General features: G+C 38.5%; 1 protein-coding gene across 7 annotated transcripts in view; it reads left to right on the forward strand.

Moving 5' to 3' along the window:
• Positions 1-25,693, forward strand: part of PDE10A (phosphodiesterase 10A) — a 569,171-nt gene that overhangs the window by 389,089 nt on the left and 154,389 nt on the right. For all 7 annotated transcript variants that reach the window (XR_009354435.1, XM_059176573.1, XM_059176572.1 and 4 more), the window contains one exon: positions 4,755-4,883. Coding sequence is in view for 4 of the 7 variants with exons in the window: in XM_059176573.1 (XP_059032556.1) it covers positions 4,755-4,883 (129 nt within the window). In the remaining 3 variants the exon portion in view is untranslated. The remainder of the gene's footprint in view (positions 1-4,754; positions 4,884-25,693) is intronic.

Genomic DNA, 25,693 nt, shown 5'->3' on the forward strand with positions numbered 1-25,693 from the left:
ACAGTGATACTCAGATCTTTTGAGACATTTGAGATAGAAATCTATTTGATACTCTGGAATTCTGAATTCTGAATTCTGGAAAATGGAGTTTACGACCCAAATGGTGTATTTGGCATTTCATTCTCTTCCACATACTTAAATCCAGGATTTAATTAATTAATTAATTAATATTTTTAAAAATTATTTTTAGTCTAGAAGTTTACTTAGACATCATAACTCATTTATGACTGAATTGATCTTTAAAAATTCAGTTTTAGTTAATTTATACAAAGTAAGTATCATGGAGTGGGGAGTTATGCTCTGTCTCCTAGAGGGCAGAGTATCTACATACGTTATTTGGAATTCTTCTGTGTGGGATATTTGTTCTTCTCTGTTTATTTATTCAGGCCTTTATCTACATCAGTAAGGACTCCTGGATTACTTTAGTCCACTCAGGCTGCTGTCACAAAATACCGCAGGCTGGGCGGCTTATAAACAAGAGTGTTTATTTCTCATATTTCTGAGGGTGGGAGGTCTAAGGTCATTGCACTTGCTTACTTGGGTGAGGGCCTTCTTTTAGGTCATGGACTTTTTATATCCTCACATGGCAGGAGGGTCTAGGGATCTCTGGAGCCTCTCGGTAAAGCCCTGATGTGGGTTCCACCCTAACCAGTTAAGCTTCCCCAGAGGCTCTACCTAGTAATGCCATCACTTTTGGGAATTAGGAGTTTAACATACGAATATGGAGGGGCAGGATACAAACATCGGAACCATAGCATGGATATTATTTTATTTTTTGGAGTATTATCCAAAACTGCTTTATTCTGTTACTCAGATGGTTCCATGTGTGAATCATTGGGAGAGCCTTCAATCAACTTCTGTATCCTTTTGGCATATCCCATCATTTTGTGTGTTTCACATGTATACACACGTAACCCTTCTTTTATGGAAACAAGATGATCCGAGCTCATCTTAGATTTTGTGGACTTGTTCTCGACTCCCCCATTTCTCGACGCAGCTGAGGTTCCTTTTATTGGAGAGCGGTATCAGAATCCGGGAGCTGGTCCTGGTGTGTTGTTGCTTGTAGGTCCTCTCTGCTACCAGGCAGGGAGATGTGTGTGTGTACTGACCTGAGCCTCTACGGAGTCTATCTCTCGGTAGCCATCCGTATCCGTATTCAGCTAAATATGAGTTCATATGGACGTGTCAGACTCTAATCTGTTACCCTGTCGACTTTTCTAGACTCCTTTTGTTTATCTCTAACCTCCAACTCTACCACTGAGAAGCCTTGTTCCCACCGAATACTTATTTAATTGTTCAGCTTCAGTGTACATGAATAGTGTTGTGAGAATTGTTAAATTCTACCTGCCGTGAGACAACTTTGTCGACTAGAGTGCAGTGATTGCTTCCAGCCATACAGATTCCACTCATTTCTAAGGTTACTCCGGTCGGCACCTTACCCCCCAGCCCCCTCAGGGATGATGTTTTGTACATTTGTCATACGTTTAGATTCTTTTTCATAACCTGCCTTCCATTCTGGGATAACCTGACTTTATAAACGGTTTCTTAAAATTTTACAGCATCTGTGGGTTTTGGCAAACACATGATGTCACTTATTCACCATTACGGTATCGTATGGGATCGGTTCACCACCCTAACAGATGCACTGCTTCAGCCTTTCATTCGTTCAGGCTTTCTCCCTTCCCTGCAGGCATCTAGCAGCTGGTGATTTTTTTACTCTCTCTCACTATAGTTTTGGCTTTACCAGAATGTTGTATAATTACAATTACATAATATACAGCCTTTTCATACTCGCTTTTTGTACTTAGCAATATGCATTTAAGCCTAATCATGTTTTTCAGGGCTTACCTCCTTTCTCTCTCTTTTTTATTTTATTTCTTTTCTTAAGATTTCATTTATTTATTTGACAGAGATCACAAGTAGGCACAGAGGCAGGCAGAGAGAGAGGAGGAAGCAGGCTCCCTGCTGAGCGGAGAGCCCCATGTGGGTCCCAATCCCAGGACCCTGAGATCATGACCTGAGCCGAAGGCAGAGGCTTAGCAGACTGAACACCCGGGCACCCCTTGTTAGCTTATTTCTCTTTATTGCCAAATAATATATAATTGTATGGATTTCCCACCACTCTTGTCTCCCCTTGCCTATTGCTGGACTGCTTTGGTACTTTCAGTTTTGGATGGCAGTGAGTAAAGCTACTGTGAACGTTGACACGCAGATTTTTGTGTGCACATAAGTCCTCAAGTCAGTTGAGCAAGTACTTAGCAGTGTGATTTCCAGGTCATATAGTAAGATTCTAGTTAGCTTTATTAGAAACTGCCAGACAGTCCAAAGTGACTGCCATTTTGCATTCTTATTAGCAGCGAGTGAGAATTTTTGGTGCTCCATATCCTTGCCAAAATTGACAGTCAGTTTTCAGATTTTAGCCATTCTAATAAGTATGTAGTAGAGTCTAATTTTTGTTTTAACTTCAGTTCACTAATGACAGATGAACATCTCTTCATGTGCTTATATATCATATCTCTATCTTCTTTGATGAAATGTCCGTTCAGGTCTTTGACTCCTTTTTAATTGGTCTGTTATCTTCTTGTTGAGTTTTAAGTGTTCTCCATATATTTTAGATACAAGTCCTGTAATCTGGTATGTAATATGGCAAACAGGACTCGCATATCTGTGCACTACGATGACATGAGATGATGGGGGGATGAGTCAATTACAACTTTATTTTTCCGGCCTGGGTCTCTGGGAAAATGAAGAGTACCGGTCACACAGAGAATAGAGCTGAGCGTTGAAATCACTTTGGGAGGAAGTGGGACAGATCTGACTCATTTAGTTTTGAGTCAAGACGGAAGAATAGCCGAGGACTAGAGATCAAAAGTGTATTGCTATTCCTGATTCAGATTTTGCTGCCATCATTATAGATCACTAAAGAGAAAGCAGAGGTAAAGGGCAAAATGGAATTTAGGATAAGACCAGTACAGTGTTGTGCTGCAAAAGTGATGAAGTTTTAAGACGGGATCGAATGTCAGCTACGCACCGCTATGAAAGACTGAAGGACATGGTTGAAGGAAAGGTGAAATCCGCATTGTCTGTCTTCCTGAGGTCAAAGCAGCTGTTAGTTACTTGAGTATCCCGTGCGTTTCGTATCTGAGGACGGTCATCTACTCTGTCAGAACTCTTACTTTACTCAGGCTTTCATCTTCAGCACCTTCTAGAATTTCTCAAATGAAGTTTTACATCACTGGAGCTCTTCTGCCATGTGAGCACAGACAGGGGTCTTATTTTTCTTTTATGTAATACAACTATATAATTATATATCCTTATGTGTCTGTAGTTTACATTGATTGTGGAAGTAATGAATTCATTGAAAAAAAATTATTTGCCTTCTCAACTGTACCATTCTGTTGAGGAATCCTAACAGTTGTAACTCTAGTCCCCAGCAGAATTAATTAACACATGTTAATTCTGTGGCTTGTCTGGTGGTGGGAACATGCAGCCTGTTCCCTGGAGTCATAAAGCTATGCTTCCTTTTCTTCTTTTCTGTCTCTGAAAGGACAGATTTTCTACCTCCTTTTTTACCTGACTGTCCCTAAGGATGATAGTAATTGACTGAATAATTCACAGAGGGGATATAATAGTAAGAATAATTGCCATCTCAGAGTAATAATTATTGACCGCCTGTTTGTGATTTGGAGTTGTTCAGTGAAAAGCATACCAATATGAGCACCAATTTCAAAACATATAATATTATATGTTCAACAGGAAAATATGTCACAGTACTTTGTTTGAAACTCCTATGTATATTCAACAGTTGTTACTAGACCAAAAACTTATTTCAGTGAACCTGACTACATACATGGAATACCAAGGAACTGGATGTCGATGGCTCGGAGCTGAGTACTAATAATATCATTGGGTTCAGAGAGAAAGGAGAATTTGTGCTGTAAACTATGCAAGATAAGAATCTATTCAGTAAACATTGCTTTAGCACCTAAAATGTACCAGCACTGCATTTTCCTGTTTGCTTATCTGGCTAAGAGTTTCTCTTACCTCGTGAGTTGAAGCCATGGTGACTATTTACAGGAAGATCTAACTACTTTGTAGAGCTTGCCTCTACCCCACTGGAGTGCACCAGTGGCTCCAGGACAGCACTGGGATTTGCTCTTGGAAAACAGCTGTGTCACATGATACAACATCCGCAGTTTAAAATTGCTAAAGGTTTAAACTTTTGTCTTTTTTGCTCTTTTTTTCATAGTGGCAAAATAACATAATATTAATTTTGCCATTTTAACCGTTTCAGATATATAATTTAGTGGCAGTAATTATACTCACCACATGTACTATAACCCTTACCTCTGTCCACTTCTAAAACTTGGCATTCACCCAAAACAGAATTCTGTCCCTAATAAGTCATAATTCCCCATGCCCCCCTCCCTCAGCTCCTCATAAGTCCTAAATCTACTGTCTCTATGAGGTTGCCTGTTCTAGATATTTCATGTAAGTGGAATCATGCAATAATTGTCCTTTGTGTCTGGCCTTTTTCACTTGCCATATTGTTTTCAAGGTTCCTGTGTTGTAACATGTATCTCTGAACTTAGTCCTTTTCATGAGTGAATAATATTTCATTGTGTGTGTATATACATCTTTACATTCGTTTTATATCTTAAATCAATCTTAGCATAATGTGTCATTTTTCTGTATTTTTGATGCTTATGGAGGTGTCATCTAGATTAATTTCATTTTTTCTAATTCTTTTACAGGTTTGACAGATGAAAAAGTGAAGGCGTATCTTTCTCTCCATCCCCAGGTGTTGGACGAGTTTGTATCGGAAAGTGTTAGTGCAGAGACTGTAGAAAAATGGCTGAAGAGGAAAAACAACAAACCAGAAGGTAAGATCTCATTCGATTTGAGTGCAGGTCATTTTCTAGTTTATAGTGACAAGAAAACTAATGGAAAGTAACATACAAAGTTGATAAAATTAGCATTTTAATTCTGTAAAAGTTTTATTCTGTTTAAAAAGATAAAATAAGTTAGAATGAGGGGAAATAAATAAGATACTTGACTCAAAAAAACTTGCAAAGAACTCTTGAAAAAGTAGACGTGACCATATTGAAAAATTCAGTCAGTATTAGACTTGATTTTATTTAATGGTTGTTATTAATGATTATACAAAGGTTCTCTATACTTCAGAAATATATTTATATTACTACATTTTGCAAATGAAGTCTTTAAGCAATTTTTTTGTGGACACCGTAGGTAAAGAACTGCTGACTTTGCATTCGATGTTTTGTTCACACTCGAACTTAAGATGCTGTTATATTTATAAAAAAGAAATGTAGGCTTAAAGGGGATATGAAGTGAAATAAATTTCTCCCCAAGTTGAATATGTATTAATACATTAGGTTTGATTGGATTTGAATAGTGTAGTATAATTTTAATTTTAAATAAACTTATATTTGGCTAAGTAGGACTTCTTATTTATTTCTAAGAATATTCTTATAATAGAAATTTATGTCACATGATTTTAACTATACGAAGAACTTTAATGTTAAAAACAAAAATACATGCTGTTTTTCTAAATTTTGTTTCTAAATTTTGTTTAGTGTAACAAAATGCTATAAAGTTAAAAAATGTCAGTAGTTTCAAAATGATCACTATTAAAATTTTATGCTGTTAGAACCATGGTACTAGTATGCTGCTTGGAGAAGATTTTCTTCCAGTTTTCAAAGTTTCTGTGATTTTCTGACATAATTATTATATTAAAGAGATGAACCTTTCCAGGAGAGAGCTTTTGGCATCAAAGCACAAATCAGATGTAGCGGCATCTGGGTGGCTCAGCTGGTTAGACGTCCGACTCGTGATCTCATCTTGGCTCTTGGTCTCAGGGTCATGTGTTTGAGCCCCACACTGGGCTTCTCACACCCACTTAAAATAGAGTACATGTGAATGAGTGTGTGGAGTGTGTGTGTGTGTACGTGCATATGTGTGTATGGATTGAGGTGGTGGAAGGGAGAAGGAGAGAGAAATAGAAATAGGCCAGAGAGACGTATTCTTTTCTAAACAACCGTCATGTTTAGTATGAAACACCGAGCCTGACATGGCATCTCTCAGCTATTACAGTCCTCAAACATTTTAGAACAATCTGAGACGTTTGACACTTTTCTTTCTAGTGAGTCTGGTCGTGAGGTTGAGCGTGGTCCAGGCTGGAGTCTCAGAGCCATAGTGGGCTGTGGGGGATCCACATCACAGTGGACCACTCTGCATCGTGTGGACGGAGAAAGGGGTTGGGAAAGATGATCCACCACATGTCTTCAGAGATTTAAATTTCTGCAGTCTTTACTGTTACTGTTTTTGGCTTAATTATTGCTTGTATACTGCTTGCATTTTAAATGCATGAAGTTCTACCTGTGGTTGTGAGGCAAATTGCCTTTTGAAGGTGTACCTCTGATTCTGAATTCTAAACAATTGATTTTCAAGTGATGTTTGTGAATTTGAGAGAGCGCTTGTTTCTTTTGTGACCTGATGTTCTCTTTTAGAGAACGTGTAAATATTCCCTGGAAGGGTTGTGGTCAAATTCACAGCCATACATCCATTTGGGAAAAACCTCAGGAATAAAAAAATTGTCTAGGTCATGAATTATTCTAGTAACTTTTATATTCTATGTTGATTTTTATGCAAACTACATTTGACAGGCCCAGCTGTTACTCACCAAAGCTCAGATTACTAACCTATTTAACATCTACACAAGTATTAAGATATGAATATAAAACAAATCAATAAATATTAGGAGGTGATGAAAGTTGTGATAACATTCTAAGATGGAATAGAGTTTTACATCCCTAATACCATTTCAGTATTTCAGTTATGTTCAGGAAGAAACATGAATTACCTTGACTATCAGCCATGTCCCTTTTTGGCTTCTAATGTAAAAAACTGTTAGTTGACAATGGTGGTAATATCAGAAGGGATGCATGAAGAAGTGAGAACATTGGAAGTTATTATGACTATATTTGGCATCTTCTCAGAATAATATTTAAAATACATGGATTTTGTTTAAAAATCCCCCAAATGCTGGACAAAATGACAAGGCAGAAAAACTCACCACAAAAAAAAAAAAAAAAAAAAAGAAGAAGAGACAGTATTGAAGACTAGGGACCTAATCATTATGGACATTGGTAATATGTCAGATCTAGAGTTCAGAATGACGATTCTCAAGGTTCCAGCTGGGCTCAAAAAAGGCATGGAAGGTATTAGAGAAACCCTCTCCAGAGAAATAAAAGCACTTTCTGGAAAAGTACAATCTAACCAAGTTGAAATAAAAAAAAGCTATTAATAAGGTGCAATAAAAAATGGAGGCTCTTACTGCTAGGATAATGAGGCAGAAGAGAGAATTAGTCTCTTCTAGTGAATTAGTGATATAGAAGACCAAATGATAGAGAATAAAGAAGCTGAGCAAAACAGAGGCAAACAATTACTGGACCACGAGGGGAGAATTCAGGAGATTTCGAGAGATAAGTGATACCATGAGATGAAACAACATTAGAATAATTGGGATTCCAGAAGAAGAAGAAAGAGAGAGGGGAGCAGAAGCTATATTAGAGAAAATTATTGTAGAGAATTTCCCTAATATGGCAGAGGAAACAAGCATCAAAATCCAGGAGGTGCAGAGAACCTCCCTCAAGATCAATAAGAATAGGCCCACACCCCATCATCTAATAGTAAAGTTTACAAGTCTTAGCGACAAAGAGAAAATCCTGAAATCAGCCCGGGACAAAAAGTCTGTAACATACAATGGTAAAAATATTAGATTGGTAGCAGACTTAGCCACAGAGAACTGGCAGGCCAGAAAGAACTGGCATGATATATTCAGAGCACTAAACGAGAAAAACATGCAGCCAAGAATAATGTATCTAGCTAGGCTATCATTGAAAATAGAAGGAGAGATAAAAAGCTTGCAGAACAAACAAAAACTGAAAGAATTTGCAAACACCAAACCAGCTCTACAGGAAAAATTGAAAGCGTTCCTCTAAGCAAAGAGAGACCCTAAAAGTAATAGATCAGAAAGGAACAGAGACAATATACAATAACAGTCACCTTACAGGCAATGCAATGGCACTAAATTCATATCTCTCAATACTTACCCTGAATGTTAATGGGCTAAATGCCCCAAACAAAAGACGTAGGGTATCAGAATGGATAAAGAAACAAAACCCATCAATATGCTGTCTACAACAAACTCATTTTAGACCCAAAGACACTTCCATAAAGTGAGGGGATGGAAAACAATTTACCATGCTAATGGACATGAGAAGAAAGCTGGGGTGGCAATCCTCATATCAGATCAATTAGATTTTAAGCCAAAAACTATAATAAGAGATGACGAAGGACACTATATCATACTCAAAGGGTCTGTCCATCAAGAAGATCTAACAATTTTAAATATCTATGCCCCTAACATGGGAGCAGCCATAACCATATTTATTGGTTATAAACCAATTAACAACAAAATCAAAGAAATACATCGACAATAATACAATGATAGTAGGGGACTTTAACACTCCCCTCACTGAAATGGACTGATCATCCAAGCAAAAGATCAACAAGGAAATAAAGGTCTTAAATGACACACTGGACCAGATGGACAGCACATATATTCAGAACATTCCATCCCAAAGCAACAGAATACGCATTCTTCTCTAGTGCACATGGAACATTCTCCAGAATAGATCACATCCTGGGTCCTAAATCAGGTTTCAATCAGAATCAAAAGTTTGGAATCATTCCCTACATATTTTCAGACCACAAGGCTGTGAAGCTAGAACTCAATCACAAGAGGAAATTTGGAAAGAACCCAAATACATTGAAACTAAACAGCATCCTTCTAAAGAATGAATGGGTCAACCAGGAAATTAAAGATTATTCACCATGAACAAGTGGGATTTATTCCAGGGCTGCAAGGTTGGTTCAACATCCACAAATCAATCAATGTGATAAAATGCATTAATAAAAGAAAGAACAAGAACCATATGATACTCTCAATAGATGCTGAAAAAGCATTTGACAAAGTACAGCATCCTTTCCTGATCAAAACTCTTCAGTGTGGGGATAAAGGGCACATACCTCAATATTACCAAAGCCATCTATGAAAAACCCACCACAAATATCATCCTCAATGGAGAAAAACTGAGAGCTCTTCTGCGAAAGTCAGGAACACAGCAGGGATGTCCATTATCACCACTTGCTATTCAACATAGTACTAGAAGTCTTAGCCTCAGCAATCAGACAACAAAAAGAAATTAAAGGCATCCAAATCGGCAAAGAAGAAGTCAAACTATCACTCTTTGCAGATGATATGATACTATATGTGGAAAACTCAAAAAAGACTCCACTCCAAATCTGCTAGAACTTGTACAGGAATTCAGTAAAGTGTCAGGATATAAAATCAATGCACAGTAATTAGTTGCATTTCTTTACATCAACAGCAAGACAGAAGAAAGAGAAATTAAGGAGTCAATCCCATTTACAGTTGCACCCCAAACCATAAGATACCTAGGAATAAACCTAACCAAAGAGGCAAAGAATCTATACCCAGAAAACGATAAAGTACTCATGAAAGAAATTAAGGAAGACACAAAGAAATGGGAAAATGTTCCATGCCCATGGATTGGAAGAAGAAATATTGTGAAAATGTCTATGATACCTAAAGCAATCTACACATTTAATGCAATCCCTATCAAAATCCCATCTGTTTTTTTTTCAAAGAAATGGAAGAAATAATCCTAAAATATATATGGAACCATAAAAGACCTTGAATAAGCAAAGGAATGTTGACAAAGAAAGCCAAAGTTGGTGGCATCACAATTCCAGACTTCAAGCTCTATTACAAAGCTGTCATCATCAAGACGGTATGGTACTGGCACAAAAACAGACACACAAATCGAAGGAACAGAATAGAGAGGCCAGAAATAGACCCTCAACTAACTCTCTGGTCAACTAATCTTCAACAAAGCAGTAAAGAATGTCCAATGGAAAAAAGACAGCCTCTTCACCAAATGGTGCTGGGAAAATGGGACAGCCACATGCAGAAAAATGAAAGTGGCTCATTTCCTTATACCACACATGAAAAAAGACTCAAAATGGATGAAGGACCTCAATGTGAGAAAGGAATCCATCAAAATCCTTGAGGAGAACACAGATAACAATCTCTTCGACCTCAGCCACTATAACTTCTTCCTAGGAACATTGCCAAAGGTAAGGGAAGCAAGGGCAAAAATGAACTTTTGGGACTTCATCAAGATCAAAAGCTTTTGCACAGCAAAAAGTCAACAAAACCGAAAGACAACTTACAGAGCAGGAGAAGATATTTGCAAATGACCTATCAGATAAAAGGTTAATATCCAAAATCTATAAAGAGCTTAGCAAACTCGACACCCAAAGAACAAATAATCCAATCAAGAAATGGGCAGAAGACATGAACAGACATTTCTGCAAAGAAGACATCCAGATGGTCAACAGACACATGAAAAAGTGCTCCACATCAGTCAGCATCAGGGAAATACAAATCAAAAACCACAATGAAATATTACCTCACACCAGTCAAAATGGCTAAAATTAACCAGTCAGGGAATGACAGATGCTGGCAAGGATGCAGAGAAAGGGGACTCTTCCTACACTGTTGGTGGGAATGCAAGCTGGTGCAACCACTCTGGAAAACAGCATGGAGGTTCCTCAAAAAGTTGAAAATAGAGCTACCTTATGACCCAGCAATTGCACTACTGGGTATTTACCCTAAAGATACAAATGTAGTGATCCGAAGGGGCAAGTGCACCCGGATGTTCATAGCAGCAATGTCCACAATAGCCAAACTATGGAAAGAACCTAGATGTCCAACAACAGATGAATGGATAAAGAAGATGTGGTATATATATACAATGGAATACTATGCAGCCATCAAAAGAAATAAAATCTTGCCATTTGCAACGATGTGGAGGGAACTAGAGGGTATTATGCTTAGCGAAATAAGTCAATCAGAGGAAGACAATTATCATATGATCTCCCTGACATGAAGAAGTGGAGATGCAATGGGGGGGGGGGTTAAGGGGGTAGGAGAAGAATATATGAAACAAGATGGGATCGGGAGGGAGACAAACCATAAGAGACTCTTAATGTCACAAAACTGAGGGGGGATGGTGGGGGGGTAGGGAGAGGGTGGTGGGGTTATGGACATTGGGGAGGGTAAGTGCTATGGTGAGTGCTGTGAAGTGTGTAAACCTGGTGATTTACAGACCTGTACCCCTGGGGTTAATAATACATTATATGTTTATAAAAAAAATAAAAATAAATTTAAAGTCCCCCAAATGTAACTGTAATACTCATATTCTTAAGGGAAGCTGTTTGGTATGATTGATTGAACCCAGATCATTTAGGAAGTATGAGTAGCAAATCATATCTCTATTAGTGAACTTATATATGTCACATAATTAATAAGGAAAATATTGGTGCTATTAACTGCTTTAAATATTTTCAACAAATACATGAATTTTTTTGTTACTCACAGAATGTAGTTACTGAATATTTTTTACCTTTCCATGATTATAGAGGTGGAACAATTTTCATTCAAATAAAACAACTAAATATTTCATACCTAGAATTAGTGAGATTAAAATCATGCCCCCTAAACGTACTATATGCAGCCTGGAAATGCAGATTAAATAGATTTATCTGCTTAGTATATAACAGCTATTTTCTGTGCCGATATTTATAATATGGTGGGATTTTAAATAATGGGGCATGAATTACTTTGCCAAAGCAAGCAGTGTTAGAAGGACACTAATAAATTATGCGTTAACTGTTAATGTATATCATGAATAAGGAAAAGCAAAACAATACATCATTGAAGTAATTTACTGGAACTTCATTTTGGGTAATTTCTATCCTTGAAATTGTTTTGTTCAGATATGGAAGTTATATTTGCACATAGAAATTTCATCTCTCTTTTATTATTTTGTGTTTTTTTATGGATTTGGGGAATTTATGGGGAAGTTTATATTCTTATATATGTTGCTTTTTTTTTATATATATGTTGCTTTTTAAACTAAAAAAATAGGTAAACATTTACAGAAGCTTCTGGAGTTTTTCTTGTATAGAAGAGTTTTCCCAGCTTTCAGTAATTCTAATTGGGTTTAAACCATTATCCTCTGCTTGTTTGTCCACTTTTCCATTACAATGGATAATAAACAATGTATATTCACTAATCCCTTATTGGCTTTTTTCTGCATTTTGCTTCTCCCCTCATAATGTTACCATTTGTCATTTAGATTGTTGCATAGGAAGGTGGTGGTTGAAATCGAGTCTAGAAAAGTACACAGCTCAATTTCTGTCCCAGAGTCATCATTTTAGGTTTAAAATTAATTCATTTCACTAAAATTTGCCAACTATCTACTATGTGTTTAGCATGTGTTAAGTATTGGGCATGAAATCAGTTGTAATGGAACTTACTGTTTCTAAAGGCGGCAAAAAAGAGTAAGAAGTCTTAAGATTTATTCTCTTAGTGATTTTCAGTTCTGCCGTACAGCAATGTTGACTATAGTCACCATGTTGTACATTATATCCTCAGTTCTTATTTGTCTTATAAGTCGACGTTTGTAAGTTTTGACCAGCTTTAGCCAATCTCCTTCCTAAATAAATGATATAACACGCTAAGGTTGACAGCATTTCCCCTAAGATCAGGAATGAGAGAAGGAATGCCCACTCTCATTGCTCTTTGACTCCTAGTTGACATGGTACTGAAAGTAACCTAGCCCGAGCATCAAGCAAGAAAGAGAAAAAGAAATGCAACAGAATTGGAAACAAGGAAGTAAAATGACTATTTGCAGATGACATGATTTTCATAGGTAAGGTCCTAAACACCTCCACCAAAAAATTGTTAGGTCTTATCAGTGAATTCAGTGTAGTTGCAGGATATAAAATTAACATACAAAAATCATCACTATTTTTATATACAAACAATAAATTATCTGATAAAGTAGTACACGGTTTCATTTACAGTACTATCAAAAACAAAATTAGGAATACATTAGGAACACAATACTTAGGAATACATTTACTCAAGGAAGTTTGCTAGTCTGAAAACTAGAGGGCATTGATGAAAGAAATTAACAAAAGCACAAGTAAATGGAGTGGTATCCTGTATTCACAGGATGGAAAAATTAATGTTAAAATGTCAAAACTATCAGAGCCATTTGTAGATTTGGTGCGATTCCTAGGAAGCCTCCAGTGGCATGTTTCACAGAAGTGGAAAATGCTGTCTTATAATTTATATAGAGCCACAAAAGAGTGTAAATACTGAAAGTAGTCCCGGCGAAGAATAGAGCAGGAGGAATCGCACTTTCTGATTTCAGGATCTGTTAATCAAAGTAGTATGGTACTGGCTTTAAAAAGCAGATAAATAGAGCCCAGAAATATATAAGCATATCCGACCAACTGATACATGACAATGGGAGTCAATTATAGGAAGTGGAAGAAAGATAGTCTGTTCATTAAATGGTGCTGAGAAAACTGGACATGGACATGTACAGGATGAATTTGACCTCTGTCTTATGCAATTCACAAAAATTAACTCAAAATGCATCAGAGAGATCAATGTCAGACCGGAAACCATAATCCTTCTAGAAGAAGACAGGATCAAAGGTCTTTGACATGGGTCTTCGCAACAATTTATTGGACAGTACTCGTAAAGCACAGTAAGAAGAGCAAACCCATAAGTGGGACTACATTAAGCTAAAAAGCTTTTGCACATCAAAAGAAAAAATCTACAGTGAAAAGACAACCTACGGAATGGGAAAACCATCTATCTGATATGGGGTTAATATCCAAAATAAGGAATTTATATAAGGAATTCATATAACTCAGTAGCAAAAACAAACAAACAAAAAACCCCCAAGCCTAAAACAAGAACATTAAACAATAATTCAGCTAAAAATGGGCAATAAACCTAAGTAGGCATTTTTTCCAATGAATATAGGAATGGCCAACAGGTACATGAAAAGTTACTCAACATCATCAGTTAGGGAAATGAAAGTCACAACGACAGTAAGGTATCAGATCTTGCCTATCAGAGTGCTAAGATCAAGAAAGACAAAAGATAAGGATGCTGCAAAACTGGGTCTGGGAAGGAAGTTTATAGAATCTCAAACAACCTCATACCTAATGGAGGTAGAAAAAGAACAAAGAAACCCCCAAACCTACTAGAAGGAGGGAATTAGTAAAGATTAGAACAGAAATAAAATAGAACTTGGGGTGCCTAGGGGGCTCAGTGGGTTAAGCCTCTGTCTTTGGGATCAAGCCCCACATCAGGCTTTCTGCTTGACAGAGAACCTGCTTCTTCCTCCCCCTCTGCCTGTCTCTCTGCCTACTTGTGATTTCTCTGTCAAATAAATACATAAACTCTTAAAAAAAAATAGAAACTTTAAAAAAAAAGGCAGTACGACAGATCAGTGAAACCAGGAGCTGGTTTTTTGAAAAAATCAACAAAATTGATATACCTTTAGCCACTCATTGAAGAAAAAAGAGGGCTCAAATAAATAAAACTGAAAATGAAAGAGGAAAAATAACTGATGACACAGAAATATAAGGGATTTTAGGAGGATATTATGAAAAATTATATGCAAGAAGTTGGAGAACCTAGAAGAAGTGGACAAAATTCTAAAAACCTATAACCTTCCAAAATTGAATCAAAAAGAAATAGAAACCTTGAGCAGACCAATTAGCAGCAGTGAAATTGAATCAGTATCGAAAATTGCCAGCAAATGAAAGTTCATGACCAAATGGTAAATTCTACCAAACATGTATAGAAGAGTAATGTCTGTTCTTCTCAAACTATCCCAAAAAACTGGAAGAGGAGGAAAAAATTCCAAATTCCTTCTTCAGTGCCTGCATTACCCTGATACCAAAGCCAGAAAAGAGACACCATGAAATAGAACTAAAGACCAGTATTTCTGATGAGCATAAATGCAAAAATCGTCAACAAAGTATTAGCAAATGGAGTCCAGCAATACAGTAAAAATATCATTCACCACAATCAGGTGGGATGCAAGGGTGGTTCAGTATTTATTAATCAAACAGTATCATATATCACATAAAAGAGAAAGGACAAAAAATATATGAACATTTCAATAAATGCAGAAAAAACATTTGACAAAGTGCAACTCCCATTCATGATAAAAAAAAAAAAAAAAAAAAAAAAAAAAAAAAAAAAAACAACCCCTCAGGAAAGTAGATTTAGAGGGAATATGCCTCAACATAATAAAGGCCATTCATAAAAACCCAGAGCTTGACTTCATACTTAGTCGTGAAAAACTGAGAGCTTTCCCTTTAATCAGGAAAAGACAGGTATGTCTACTCTCACCACTTTTATTCAACATAATGCTGGAAGCCCTAGCCACGGCAATGAGAGAACACAAAGAAATAAGAAGCATCCATATCGGTAAGGAAGAGTAAAACTTTTACTGTTTGCCGATGACATGAAAGGCACCACCATAGAACTAGCTGAACTGATAAAGGAATTCAGGAAAGGTGCAGGATAGAAAATCAATACACAGAAATCATGCATTTCTATATGCTAATAAGGGAGCAGCAGAGAAAGAGATTAAGAAAACAATCCCATTTACAGTTGCACCAAAGATAGTAAGACACGTAGGAATAAATCTAACCAATGAGGTGAAAGTCCTATACTCTGAAAACCAAAACATTGATGAGAAAAACTAAAGATGACACCAAGAAATGGAAAGCCATCCCGTGTTCATGGATTGGAAGAACAAATGTTGTTAATGTTAAAAGCAATCTGCAGATTTAACGCAATCCCTCCCAAAATACCAATAGCATTTCCGACAGAACTAGAACAAAAATTATCTTAAAATTCATATGGAACCACAAAAAACCCAATTACCAGAACAGTCTTGAAAAAGAAAAACAAAGCCAGAGGTATCACAATTCCAGGCTTTAAGTTATATTACTTAAATCTATATAGATGCTTAAATCTATATAAATGCTAACTCTATAGCAATCTATATAGTATGGCACGGGCATGAAAATAGACACAAGGAGCAATAGAACAGGACAAAGCCCAGAAATGCACCCACAACTGAATGTCAGTGAGTCTTTGACAAAGCATGGAACAATACCCAACTGGAAGATGACAGTCTCCTACATGGTCCGGGGAAAGCTAGATCACGCTCTTACACCATAAACAAGGGATAAACTCAAAATGGATTAAAGACCTAAATGTGAGACCAGAAACCATAAAAATCCTAGACGAGAACATAGGCAGTGAGGTCTGACATCGGCGGTAGCCACATTTTTCTAGATTCGCCTCCTGAGGCAAGGGAAGTAAAGCAGATATAAACCGTTGGCACTACATTAAAACAGAAAGCTTCTGCACAGCAAAGGAAATAATCAACAAACCCAAAAGGCAGCCTACTTGAATGGAGAAGATATTTGCAAATGACATATCCAGTAAAGGGATAGTACCCAAAATATATTAAAAAAAATTCACAGAACTCCACACTTCCAAAACAAATAATTCAATTTAAAATTGGGCAGAAGAGATGAACAGACATTTTCCCAAAAAAAAGACATGCAGATTTCCAGCAGGCACTTGAAAAGATGTTCAGCACCACTGATCATCAGGGGAAATACAAATCAAAACTTCAATAAGAATATTACCTGGTATCTGTTTAAAATCAAAAACAAGTGTTGGCAAAGATGTGGAGAGAGAGGAACCGTTTTGTGCTGTCGGTGGGAATGCAAACTAGTGCAGCTGCTGTGGAAGACAGTGTGGAGGTTCATCAGAAACTTAAAAGTAAAACTATGCTACGATCAGGTAGTTGCACCACTGAGTACTCAAAGAATATAAAAAAATTCAAAGGGATAGATGCACCCCTATGTTTATTGCACCATTATCAACAATAGCCAAATTATGGAAGCAGCCCAAGTGTCCATGGATAGATAAATGGATACAGATGTGGGAGGGGGGTGTATGTATGTGGTGAATTTCATATACTAAGCAAAATAAGACAGAGAAAGACAAATACCATATGATCTCACTGATATGTGGAATTGAAGAAACAAAGAAAGAAACAAATAGACTCTGAACTATAGAAAACAAATGGAGGGTCAGTGGAGGGGAGGTGGGTGGGGGATGGGGAAACAGGTGATGGGGCGGAAGGAGGGCACTTGTCGTGATGAGCGCACAGTGCTGTAGGAAACTATGGTACAACCTAGACTAATAGAAACACTGTATGTTCACTGGAATTAAAACACTTAATAAAATTTTTAAAAAGATGAGATAATTTGTTCGCTAGGATGTGGAGAAAAAGGAACCCTTGAGCAGTCTCTGTGAAAGACAGTATGGAGGCTCCTCAGAGAGTTAAACATAGAATTGCGCTACGGCCCAGCAGTTGCTCTGCTGAGAATATATCTGGGGGAAAGGACACTACCACGTTGAAGAAATGTCTGCACCTTTATCTTCACCGCGTGGTTATTCAGAACAGCCCAGACAAGGGAAGTGTCCATTAACACAGATAAAGAAGATTCAGTGTCTATATGTATACAGTGGAATATTATTCAGCCACAAAAAGGGAAGAAATACTGCCACTTGTGGGGATATGGATGGACCCCAAGGACATTATTCTAAGTGCTTTAAGTCAGACAGAAAAAGGAGAATACTGTGTGATTTCACTTTTTATTTTATTTTTTATTATTTTTAATAACATATAATGTATATTTGTTTCAGGAGTTCAGGTCTGTGAATCATCAGCCTTACACACTTCACAGCACTCACCATAGCACACACCCTCCCCAATGTCCATAACCCAGCCACCCCCTTCCTCTTACACCCCACCCCTCCAGCAACCCTCCGTTTGTTTCCTGAGATTAAGAGTCTTTTTGGTTTGTCTCCCTCCCTGGTCTCATCTGCTTTCATTTTTCCCTCCCTAGCCCCCACAACCCCCTACCCTGCCTCTCAAATTCCTCATATCAGAGAGATCATATAACTGTCTTTCTCCAAGTGACTTATTTCGGCCAGCATAATACCCTCTAATTCCATCCACATCATTGCAAATGGCAAGATTTTATTTTTTAATGGCTGCATAGTATTCCATTGTATATATATACCACATCTTTATCCATTCATCTGTTGGTGGACATCTAGGTTCTTTCCATAGTTTGGCTCTTGTGGACATTGCTGCTGTAAACATCCAGGTGCATGAGCCCCTTTGGATCACTACGTTTGTGTTGTTAAGGTAAATACCCTTAACTACCCCAGTAGTGCAGTTGCTGGGTCATAGGGTAGCTCTATTTTCAACTTTTTTGAGGAACCTCCATATTGTATTCCAGAGTGGCTGCAGCAGCTTGTATTCCCGCCAACAGTGTAGGAGGGTTCCCCTTTCTCCGCATCCTCGCCAGCACCTGTCATTTCCTGACTGGTTAATTTTAGCCATTTTGACTGGTGTGAGGTGGTATCTCATTGTGGTTTTGATTTGTATTTCCCTGATGCCGAGGGATGTGGAGCACTTTATCATGTGTCTGTTGACCATCTGGATGTCTTCTTTATAGAAATGTCTCTTCATGTCTTCTGCCCATTTCTTGATTGGATTATTTGATCTTTGGGTGTTGAGTTTGCTAAGCTCTTTATAGATTTTGGATACTAGCCCTTTATCTGATATGTCGTTTGCAAATATCTTCTCCCATTCTGTTGGTTGCCATTTGGTTTTGTTGACTGTTTCCTTTGCTTTGCAAAAGCTTTTGATCTTGATGAAGTCCCAATAGTTCATTTTTGCCCTTGCTTCCCTTGCCTTTGGTAATGTTTCTAGGTAGAATTTGCTGTGGTTGAGGTCGAAGGTGTTGGGAAAATTGGACATCCACATGCAAAATAATGAAACAGGACAATTTCCTTACATGATCTCACTTTTTTTGTGGAATTAAAAAAAAAAAAAAGGCCTCAGCAAAAGGGATTGAATTTGTGGTAACTGGAAAAGGGGTTAGTTGGAGGGGGAATTGGAAGAAGGTGGACAAAATGACAACCTTCCAGTTGCCAGATAAATATGTCCTAGGGAGGGACGTAATGTACAACATGATGTTTGTAGCTAACACTGAAGTAGGATATAGAGGAAAGGTAAGAGAGTAGCTCCTAGAACTTCTCATCACAAGGAAATAAATATGTATTTTTGTATCTGTATGATGATGGCTGTTACAGTAATCATTTCCTGACATATTGTCAAATTAGGCCATACACCCTAAACTTATACAGTGCCATATGCCAATTATATTTCAAGGAAACGGGAAAAAATAGGAAAAAAGTGCTGAAAGAGAAGGATCATTTTTTAAGGGTTAATGTAACAAGAAGACCTTGCTTTGTTGGGACCAGGAGAGGGTTCTGTGGGACAGTGGAGCGTGAGTTTGCTGGTTAGAAAAGAGGGAGCGTGAGTTGGGACCACTGCACGGGGCCGAGCTCTGTGCAGTATCTCAGCGGAGGTGGGTGCAGGTGTGAGCAGGGCCCAGCTGTGCAGGACCTTGGAGGTTGTACGTAAGGGCTTTGGAGTTTATCTTCAGAGCAGTGTGAACCTATGTAAAGATCTGAAGGAAGCTTGATAGGATGCATTTTCCGTGGATTTTCACAATCGGTAGTGTCTTGTTTAGCATGAAAAACACCAGTGCAGTGAAGTTTCAGTGTCTGGTCAGCTGTGTACGTGTTCGTGGTTTGTTGTGTCATGTCAGTCACTTACGGGTATCTTTATGCAGGTGCTCCATCTTTTGAGATTGAAGCAGAAAGAGTGTGTTTGTAAAACATCAAGGAGTAAAAGTTTGCTGGAAACAACTTTTTATAGAAACTGTACAACTTTTACATTTTCTACGGTGTTTATTTGTTTTGCTTTGTGTTTGTTTGTTTTTTCAGTAGGCTCCACGACCAGCTCCGGGAGCAGGGAAAGCGTTCGTCTCTCTAGTCTGTATAAAACTTGAAACATGATCCAGAATGACTCATAAAGCACAGGATGTTAAGCAGAGACCCAACAAAATCAGGACAGTTCTCACACTTCAGAAAGAGTTGAACAGGAAATGGTAAAAACAATGGAAGGAATGCTTTATCTTTGACTACTTATAAACACCAAACGCGCATGATCCGTAAAGAACCATTAGTTGTAGGGTAGTTTGAAGAATTGGTCTCAGGCGAAGGGTTTTAAAAGTTAAGAGTCCTGGGGCGCCTGGGTGGCTCAGTGGGTTAAAGCCTCTGTCTTCGGCTCAGGTCATGGTCCCAGGGTCCTGGGATCGAGCCCCGCATCGGGCTCTCTGCTCCGCAGGGAGCCTGCTTCCTCCTCTCTCTCTCTGCCTGCCTCTCTGCCTACTTGTGATCTCTGTCTGTCAAATAAATAAATAACTAAAATCTTCAAAAAAAAAAAAAAAAAGTTAAGAGTCCTGGGGCACCTGGGTGGCTCAGTCCGGTAAGCATCTGCCTTCAGCTTAGGTCATGTTCCCAGGGTCCTGGGATCGAGTCCCATATCGTGCTCCCTGCTCACCAGAGAGTCTGCTTCTCCTCTCCCTCTGCCTTCAGCTCTGCCTGCTTGTGCTCTCTATCTCTCTGTCAAATAAATAAATAAAAATCTTAAAAGAAAAAGTCAAGATTCCTGAGATCAATCATAGTCAAACCTCACTTTGGAATTTATGGCATGTTTTTCGCTTAAAGATTTTATCTAAAACATATATAAGTAACCATATTTATTTTCATAGTTTCATATGTATGAGCATTATTGGAGATGGACTTAGTAATACTCTCCCAGCCTTAAAATATTTCTTTAAACGTTAGTGAAGGTGCTCAGCTTTCAGTTTGGCCTGTGCTTATCCTCATACTGTAGTGCCTATTCAGCTTTTTGTGCATTATTTTACAGTGGGGCCAGGGAAATTAAGTTCTAGAGTAGGTCCTGTTAGAACTTTCTTCATTAACTATTTATATGCAATTCTAATATGTATGATACTTAGAATATGTTAAATTATTGCTAATTTCCAAGATACCTCACTTACTGTATTTCCCCATAGACATTTTAAAATATAACATGCAACATATATTTGATCTTTGCTTTGCGGGGGAGGGGTGACCAGTTTCTTCCTTATCCCAGTTGAAGGAGCAGGCGTGGCGAGGGTGTAGAAGCTGTATTTGCAAAAAGCTCTTCTAAAGTCTGTCTTCTATATTGACGTCAAAGTGGGTGCTTGAAAATGTGAATACCTGCATTTGTCCTTATTATTTCCCATATTAATCCCATGACTAAAATCCTGCATTGGTGCAGAACTTGGAGCGTAAGTTGACAGTCTGTCCAACTTGGAGGCTAAGCTTTCATGAGCATCGTTGCCATCTCTACTTCTGTTTCTGCACACACACCCTTCACCTAATCTACACAGAATACCCGCACGGGATTTTGTTTTGTGCTCCCATACTAGCACAACTAAGACTGATGCCCTTCCCCCACCCTGTTTTGATGATCCGTCCTTGTCCTGAAAATTCAACTTCTGCATCTCAGGAGACAGTCAACAGAGTGAAAAGGCAACCCATGAAAAAAGAGAAATTAAAAAACTCATCCTACTTAACAACAAAAAAAATCCCCAGATTTTAACGAACAAAGGACTCGAGTACGTGTTTCTTCCAGGAAGTGACCCAGCCTGCCAAGTTAGCACATGAGAAGATGTTCAGCATCACTAATCATAGGGAAATGCAAATAAAAACCTCAGTGAGAAGCCACCTCACACCCATTAGGATGGCCATAAAAAAACCAAAACAAAACTGAACAAAACCCAGAAAGTAGCAAGTGTTGTGCTTTGGAGGCTTTGGAGCAACTGGAACCCTTACGTCCTGCTGGTAGGAATGCAAAATGGAGTAGCTGCTATGAAAACAGTGTGGAGGTTTCTCCGAAAATTCAAATAGTATTACCATATGATTCCGCAGCTCTCCTTCTTGGCTGTATGCTCCCAAAAAACTGAACACAGGGACTGGAAGAGGTGTTTATGCATCTGCGTGCATGGTGACATTATTTGCAATGGCTGACGGTGTAGGCAGCCCAGCTGTCCGCGGAAGGATGAGAGGACACCGCATGCGGTGTATAGTGCGGGATTACTCAGCCTTAAGAAGGAAGGGGCATTCAGACACATGCTGCAGTAAGGGTGAACCTCGAGGAAATTATGCTGAGCGAAATAAACCAGTTACAACAGGACAAATACTGTATGTTTCCATTTTCATGAGGTGCCTAGAGTAGTCAGATTCTTAAAGACAGAAGTAAAATCGTGGGTGCCAGGGGCTGGGGGAGGGGGGATGAGGCTTAGTGTTTAGTGGGTACAGTCTTTCAGTTTTGCAAGATGAAAATCTCTGGAGATTGCACAATAATGTGAAATATTAAATATCACTGGACTATAAACTTACGAAATGGATAAAATGGTAATTTTCTGTATCTTTTATGTAAATTTAAAAAATTTTTAATTAATAAAAATTTAATTCAAGTATCATGTCTTCCTGGGAGTCGTTTGGGGATCTTCCCAGATTGACTGAGATGTGCCCATCTGCTGCCCACAGCATCCCTGGCTTGCTTTCATATCTTTGACAGAAGTGGATTTACGGAGGAGATCCATGTTGTGTGAAACTGGAGAGAGACCTTCATAAAGAAAAGTTGGCATAAAATTGAATATTTCTCTGGATTGAGGAAAGAAATATCATAAATCATGAATTTGGAAAAGTTGGAAAGTATCACAAATATCACAAAAATCCAGAAAATTAATATAATGTAATACTAATTTATTTCTTCAAACATCCCTATAGTATGTTTTTTTGTTGTTGTTGTTGTTGTTGTTTTTTGCTACACACTCTTGAATCTCTGCCTGACAGTTTGGTAAATTCATTTTACATAGAGAGGTTAGAAAAATAATTCAGTCTTCTGCTGTTATGATTGAGAGAACTAAAAAATTTTTTGCTAATTTAGAAAATTTTCTTTTAGCTTTATGACTCATTATTGATAATGGTATGTCAGTATTTTTAGGATTGTTGTCAAATTTGGGAAAATCTGCTTCCAACTTTTTTCATATGTAAGCTATAATATTTTAGGGCTTTCAGATTTTTGGAACTTTTTTTTTGGATGGGCAGCACATGCTAACCAGTCTGTCACTGATGCCCAGTGTCCCACACTAGTTAGCTGGCCCGGGGCTGGTTAGGGATCTCCCTGGAAGGGTAGGTAGTATTTTAACCAACATGGAAGTGACCAGGAAGCTTGTAAATATGTCCCCCTCAAACCAAGTTAAATATGCCCCCAACTCCATTTCCCTTTAGCCAGATCCTAAAAATGCTACATCTGTCCACTACCTCTCAACATGCTGTAAATGTGACTGAGAGGCAGATTACAAAGACAGCAGTGTTTACCAGCTATAGTGACAACGCCTGACTTTTGCAAGTTTGGTGAACACTTGACCACGCAAACACAGTGCTGTGCTACAGAGCCTGGGAGGTTTTGAAGTCAGGCCCTTTGCCTCCTGGACCCTCCCATGACTGGACAAGGACTTTGCGGAGCCTCTTGTTGGATCACTGTGATCAGCAGGCCCCTGGGTGCAGGGCGTGTCCTGTTGGCGATCTTTTTCTTAATCCCTAACCCACTCGGTGCAAGTGTACTGAATGGATGAATCGCGGCTGACTGACTACTAACCTAAATAAAGGGCCATACCTGTGTCTCCTTCCACTGTGACGCCGGTGACTCGGTCTGAGTCCGGAGAGCAGGGGGCTGTAGTGTTTGTCGGAGAGTAGTGAGCGGAGTCCCCTGCGGCTGCTCATTTCACGTGCGCGCCGCTAATCCGAAGAAGGTTCTCTCCCCGTCTGTCATTGACCAGCTGTGATTCTAGGTGATAGACTTGGGGGTCTTTTGGAAAGTAGAGTATTAAGTTGATCATGTGACTTACATCTTGAAAGTGATAAAAAATTCAGATCACATTAACAATTACTCTGTTGAGATTTTTTGATAGAATATGCTTCAAACGAGTATGTTCACCTCGTATGAGAAACAAACAAACAAAAAATTGTATTTGAAGAAGGAAGTAATTGAGTTACTCTTCGGAAGGAGCTTGACAGAAGTTATCATTCGGCACCGACCTGGACTCAGGAGAACCTCAGATTTTCATGCTGAAAAGACTTTGGTCACGGCAAAAGCAGCCGCGTGTTCACGTGCTGAAGTTATGAGACCCAGTGAGGACCCCCGAGATCCTCTCCACGGGTTCGATTTTGTGAAGTAGACTTAGGACCTTTGCCAGCACCGTGCAGTACTCCTGCAGAGCCCAGCGTCAAAGAAGTAAACGAGCATTTTGAGCAAGATCTCCATAAGATAGTACTCAGGCATTCTTTCCCTAACCCAGCCAGCCAGTGGTGAGAGTATTACAAAGAAAAAAGGGAAAGGCCATGTCACAGGATTTTCTACCCCCAACTTGAAGGAAAATAATATTTTTTAACAACAGTCAGAGCTGCAACGTAGGCACCTCAGGAGTTCCTAGAAATCCCTCTGTCTCACGTGTGAGAAAGCTGAGGGCAGAGTTCTTTCCCTGTTTTCCATTCAGCTCTTCTTACATCCAGGGACGCCTTTAATATGAAGCCAGACACGATTTCTGTGAAGCAGATCGAGAAAGCAGTTCAGGTGAGCAGCAGAAGGTAGAGGCTGGCAGCGCCAGAGGCTGGGTCCTGTCCCTCGGCCCTGGGCTCCCAGACTCCCCTGGGCTGTCTCAGGTATTAGCCTTCGTGATGTAGACATTCCTGCATTGCTTGTCTGTTTAAACAGAATGATGACTGTAGTGTTAGCGATGATAATTTCCAGGGGTGCCGGGGTTGCTCAGTCGCTTAAATGTCTGCTCTCAGCTCAGTTTATGAACTCAGGGTTCTGGGATGAGTCCCGCGTCGGGCTCTCTGCTCAGCAGGAGTCCGCTTCTCCCTCCCTCTTCGCTGCCCGCCCTGCTCGTGCTCCCTCCGTCAAAGAAATAAATCTTAAAAAAAAAAAAAAAAATTATAATTTCCATAGCTTCTTTCCAGTTTCAAATTACTTGAATTTATTTTACATCTTGGTTTAGTGATGTCGGAATTTTATTTTACTTGTTTAAAATAGTTTTCTCAATACCTTCTTGGGTTTTACTAGAACCTTAAATGTAGTAAGCCCATATTAAAATATTACCTTATTTCAGAAAATTTGATTTTTATCATTTTAAGTATTGTGAATAAACATTTTACCCACTTTTATGGTTGCAGCTACTTCTTAGAGCTGCAGGTAGTAATAATTTCCAACAGATGCCGTAGCTAGTACTAGAGAACTCATTTACCCCAAACTGTACCATCTGTGAACTGGCTTATTTTTCGTTATGGGAAACACAGTAGTCAGCACTGTATCTTAAGTTCTAGCTCTCATTATTACATGTTGAATGCCTTCACTGAAGCCAAGGATTCAGTTTCATCCATCGAACGAAGAAATTCTTGCTGCCTATACTAGTTCTTAAATGACACTGATACCAATGTAAAAATGTTACATTCTATAAATCTTCACATAACCAAGTGAAATTATGGCTTCATGATAAATTGCAGAAATCTTCAAAATACTGCCTCTAATTTTTAAATTTTCTCCAATAAGAGAAGATTTTTCTTCATTTG

This window comes from Mustela lutreola, chromosome 6 (assembly GCF_030435805.1).
Source record: "Mustela lutreola isolate mMusLut2 chromosome 6, mMusLut2.pri, whole genome shotgun sequence".
NCBI classification, from domain to species: domain Eukaryota; kingdom Metazoa; phylum Chordata; class Mammalia; order Carnivora; family Mustelidae; genus Mustela; species Mustela lutreola.